General features: G+C 43.3%; 1 protein-coding gene across 1 annotated transcript; it reads right to left on the bottom strand.

Annotated features, from left to right (window-relative positions):
- Nucleotides 1–204: 204 nt before the first annotated feature.
- Nucleotides 205–1415, bottom strand: LOC133871387 (U-box domain-containing protein 26). The gene has a single exon (XM_062308835.1). The coding sequence runs from the start codon at nt 1344–1346 to the stop codon at nt 453–455; it is 894 nt and encodes a 297-aa protein (XP_062164819.1). The 5' UTR covers nt 1347–1415; the 3' UTR covers nt 205–452.
- Between the last annotated feature and the right edge of the window lie 4162 nt (nt 1416–5577).

Genomic DNA, 5577 nt, shown 5'->3' with positions numbered 1-5577 from the left:
GTTACTCGTAACATTTTTCTCATTTAATGAATAATGTACTTATTATAAAGGGGAGGGAGAATGTTGTTTTGGAATGAATAATATGGATTTCGAAGGATTTGAAAATGTGAGAATGGCATGGCCGGATTTCGTGTGAGTTGAGTGAAAAGGCGATTACCCAAAAGCCATTAGTAGACTGTAGATTTACAATCAATTCACAGTCGGTTGAATAAGAAATTGGAAGCTTAATAAACAAAGTCGTTTCACACTAACATGCATATGATGGAACGAACACCCCAAGTTCACACATGCAAAAAAGACTGCTTCACTTTCCAACACTGACATGTCATGGCTATTATTGGCTGATCAGTCAGTCAGTCAGTCACCCAAGCAACTTGACCGGACTCTCCGAAACGAGCTGTGACTTGTGAGTTGTGACCCCTTCATCAAAACAGACAAATCGACGCCGTCCGTCAGTTCTCCTCAAGCGCCTTCAATAGCAGCGCACCCTTCCTCTTCCCCCTGACACTACAATCCCCTCGCAAGGCCAAAACCACCGCACGCGCCACCTCCTCCGGCGGCGCCACGTCTATACCCGAACCACCATCCCCGTAGATCACCGCCAGCACGCTGATCGCGTACTCCCTGGCACGCGCCGCTATCCTCCCCATCATGGCCACCATCACCGGCACCGCCAGCGCATGTGCTCGCACCTCCGCCGCGCCCTCCGGCACGGTGCACATGAGCTCGAGGGCCGCTAGTGCACGCTCCGCCTCCGCGTCGTCGAGCTCGGGCGCCGCCTCCACCACCGCGGAGACCGCCCCTGCCTCCACCGCCACGTGGCGGTTGCCCTCCGCTAAACAAAGCGCTAGCAGAATTTTCGTCGCGGGCTTCGCTCCCGTTTTGGTTTTCAAATTCCCCACTACCCCTCGCATGAGCTCCGGTGGGCATTCCGGGTCGGATGGCGGGTTAGGCACGAGCGAGCGCTCCAGGAGATGGAGAGCGGAGAGCCGGTCCGGGTCTGACCCGGTGTTGATCTGGAGCTCCGCTACGTGGAAGAGTTCCTGTAGTTGGGTGCAGGGAATGGGTGGTGGTAGTGGAGGTGGGTCGGACGGGAGGGTGGTTTCGGGTGGCGGGTCAGGCCCAGGGTTGGGGAGTGGGAACCTCCACTGAGTGAAGCTTTGGGAAGTTGAGGAAGAAGAGGAGGAGGAGTCGGGTTGTGGTTGTGGTTGTGGTGGTGGTGGTGGTGGTGGGGGGTGAGAGGGAGAGAGAGGGGAACTGGTGGGGCTGAGATCGGATTGGGTGCAATGGCGGAAAAACCCACAAGAAAAGAGATGGGTCTTAAGCTTTGGGTGATTGGTTTTCATGGTGCCCAAAACGAGAGAGAAGAAGATTGGTGTCGACTGTGGAAGGGGCACTGCACTATGTGTCTGTCACAACCTTACAATCAAATTTGCTGATATATTAAAATTTAAATAAAGAATAAAAATTTTGAACACATGAATATTGTTGAACAATTGTTTTACCGTTAGCATGCCTTTCAATAAAATATTATTAAAAAAAATTATAAAAAATATTAAAAGTACGAAAAGATAAATATTAAAATGACATGATGCTTGTTATGATGCATATTCACCTTTTAATAAAAGATGTACCCTGCCTTTCTCAGTAATTACACATGCATATTCACCTTCACGCGTGATGCCGATTGCCAAAGCTGACATGGTACAGTACGGTGGGACTTCGACTATGGTTGTGGCCTTGCTGGAGCCTGGTTTAGATAGATGGAATTGTTTTTTCTTTTCTATTGGTGGCCTTGCCGTCGCAAATGAATTCAAAACTCTCGTATCTTCTCTTTCATTCAAAATTATTAATTTGTTTGGGTGTTGAATTTTTTAAAATTAGAATTTAATTATAATTTACCGTACGAATTTCGAAATTTGATTTTGTAAGATAAAATTTGAAAACGTTGAATAAAATATGATTTGTTTTTTAAAAAAGTAGATAAAAGTATAGAAGAATTAGAATTCAACTCTGTTTCCAAACGAACCATAATTTTTCAAGGTTAAATGTCTTGAAGAGTGTTATAAAAACATTCCTTACACATCTACTCTTTTACATGGGGTGGGACCGATACCACATGGGTTCCATCCCATGTAAGAGGGTGGGTGTATGAAGGATGTGTAATGAATGTTTTTTTTATCTTTTCCCAATTGACTTTTTGCCATTTGTACTTTAACAATTATTATTATTATTATTATTTTGCTCTTCGTGGTTCATTTTGTATCGTAAATAGTATCTCGTTTATAGCTAAAGACGCAGATGGTACATTTGTCAAATTTCATCTAAAAATTGACGAAAGTCCACGTCACATGTCTTAAAAGACCGACACATGTCCCTGTGCATAATTAAAAATAAGAAATTTTTTTAAAAAAATTAAAAACTAAAAAATAAAATTAAAAAAAAAAAAAAAGAGATGGCTCGAACTATCCTTTTAGGCAAAACGGGGGTGGTCGAACCCTCCTATGGCCCATGGGATGGTTCGGCCACCCTATAGAACAAAATGGGGTGGCCAAAACTAGCTCCAAGTGAGCCACCCCCAGGCCAAATGGGAGTGACCGAGTGTAATGCCCCCAAAATTAGGTAATGGTTTTACATAACTTGGAGAGTTATTGGCAGTACCCTTAGAATAATTAACTAGTAATTGTCTAGTAAAACCACCATCCATAAACTAATCAGAGTGAAAGAAAAGCCAAAAACGAAAGAAAAAGAAATCTGAGAATTTAAAAGTAAGGGTTAAATACCTTATTGGTACTTGAGTTTTCAGTTTTTTTAAATTTAGTACCTGAGTTTAGGTACTTAACCTTAAAACTCAGGTACCAATAAGGTATTTAACCCTAAAAGTAATTAAACCTTAAATAGTGCTCTAATCAAATATAGACTGAGAGTTATTCAAAAACTGATTCTAATCTAAACAAACCTGATACTAAGGGATCGTTCACTTAGCGTCTTCATCCTTGTGAACTTTCCAACTCTAATCAAAGTCATCCTGATAATATTGACATATAGAGGGGTTCGAGGTAGAGAAAAGCATTGAGTAAGTCTATGACTTAGTAAATAAATCATAACTAGACCGGTTATGAAATAAGCCTTAAGAATTAACTTTTAATCATGGAAGCATAAACATGAGTATTTCGCAAAAAAAAAAAAAACATTATTGTTTTTGATACTATGCTCTCATTAAAATGTCAGAGTTTGTTTTGAAATATCTACGGAGGCGCTAAGTTTTCAGTCTTCAGCCAGACTCTCCATCTTGACGATAATCATTCCGAGTAACTCAGATCCTCCAAAAGGGTCGTCCCAACCTCTGGGCTCTGCAACTCCAAGAATGGCTTCAGTCTTTGTCCGTTCACCTTGAAAGTACTGCCATTCTTTGGATCCTCAATCTCAATGGCACCATGAGAAAAATCTGATCGAACAATAAATGGGCCTGTCCATCGAGATCGGAGCTTCCCTGGAAACAGATGCAGACGTGAATTGTAAAGAAGAACTTTCTAACCAGGTTCAAAAGATCATCTCAATATGTTCTGGTCATGAGCCTTCTCCATCCTTGCTTTATACAACCTTGCACAATCAAATGCATCATTCCTCATCTCTTCCAATTCATTGAGTTGAAGCTTCCTCTGTGAGCCAGCCTTTGTGAGATCGAAATTCAGTTGCTTAATGGCCCAGTAAGCTCTGTGCTCCAACTAGACTGGCAGATGACATGCTTTTCCGTATACAATACGGTAGGGTGACATGCCAATAGGGGTCTTGAAGGCTGTCCGGTATGCCCACAATGCATCATTCAAACGAAGAGACCAATCTTTCCTTGACGGGTTCACCATTTTCTCCAAAATCCTCTTGATCTCTCGGTTCAAAATCTCCCCTTGACCACTTGTCTGAGGGTGATATGGAGTGGCAACCTTGTGTGTGATGCAATACTTCTTCATCAGCTGCTCGAAAATCCGGTTGCAGAAATGCTTCCCACCATCACTAATAATTGCTAGAGGAGTACCAAAACGAGCAAATATAGTGTCTTTTAAAAACTGTACCACAACTCTATGGTCATTGGTCTTGCAGGCAACGACCTCCACCCATTTGGACATGTAGTCCACTGCAACAAGAATGTACAGATAGCCGAAGGAGTTTGGGAAAGGTCCCATGAAATCAATGTCCCACACATCAAAGATCTCAACAATAAGAATGGGGTTGAGAGGCATCATATTTTGGCGTGAAATACTCCCTAGCTTCTGACAGTGCTCACACAAGACACAATAAGTGTGAGCATCTTGGAAGATGGTCGGCCAATAAAATCCGCACTGCAAAATCTTTGCAGCGGTCTTCTTTGCACTAAAGTGGCCTCCACAAGCATGATAATGACAAAAGGAGATGACATTGGATTGGTCAGGCTCAGGGATGCATCCTCTAATGATCTGATCGGGACAATACTTGGACAGATAAGGATCATCCCAGAAAAAGTACTTCACCATGGCCATAACTTGGACTTATCCTGCCGGCCCCAATGTAAAGGCATTTGACCGATGACAAGATAGTTTACAATATCAGCAAACCAAGGTGAAGGAGTGTGAGCAATGTGCATCAACTACTCATCAGGGAAGGTCTCAGAGATGGGGGTGGCCTCCTCAATGAAATCCACGGTAATCCTTGAAAGATGATCGGCCACCACATTTTCGGAACCCTTTTTGTCTCGAATCTCAATGTCAAACTCTTGTAACAGCAAAATCCACCGAATGAGGCGAGATTTAGCATCCTTTTTGGAGAAAAGATACTTCAATGCCGCGTGATCCGAGTAAATGATGACTTTCGATCCAAGCAAGTAGGATCCAAACTTATCCAAAGCAAAAATGACTGCAAGCAATTCTTTCTTAGTGGTCGAATAGTTCAGTTGGGCATCATTCAGAGTCTGACTTGCATAATAGATGACATGGGGGAGTTTATCAATGCGCTGCCCCAAAACAGCTCCAACAGCATAGTCTGATGTGTCACACATGATCTCAAAAGGTGTACCCCAGCTGGGTGGCTGAATGATGGGTGTGGACGTTAGAATCTTCTTCAAGGCCCCAAATGCCTTCTTGCAATCCTCATAAAAAAAATGGGGCCTCTTTCACCAACAACTTGCACAAGGGCCTGGCGATCTTGCTGAAATCCTCAATGAATCGCCGAAAGAATCCTGCATGGCCCAGAAAAGAGCGAACCTCTTTCACCATAAGTGGGGGTGGAAGGTTGGATATCAGATGAACCTTTGCCTTGTCAACCTCTATCCCCCGATGAGAAATAACGTGCCCAAGTACAATCCTTTGCTTCACCATAAAATGGCACTTCTCCTAGTTGAGCACTAGGTTCTTCTCTTTGCACCTCTCTAAGACTAGAGTGAGGTGGTGCAAACACTCCTCAAATGTTGAACCGAAGACCAAGAAGTCGTCCATGAATATCTCTAGGAAACGCTCCACCATGTCAGAAAAAATGCTGATCATGCATCGTTGAAAAGTAGCTGGTGCATTGCATAACCCAAAGGGCATGCGTCGGTAGGCGAAC

Source organism: Alnus glutinosa, chromosome 6 (assembly GCF_958979055.1).
Source record: "Alnus glutinosa chromosome 6, dhAlnGlut1.1, whole genome shotgun sequence".
Lineage (NCBI taxonomy): Eukaryota > Viridiplantae > Streptophyta > Magnoliopsida > Fagales > Betulaceae > Alnus > Alnus glutinosa.
This window is presented reverse-complemented; position numbering and strand designations above follow the sequence as displayed.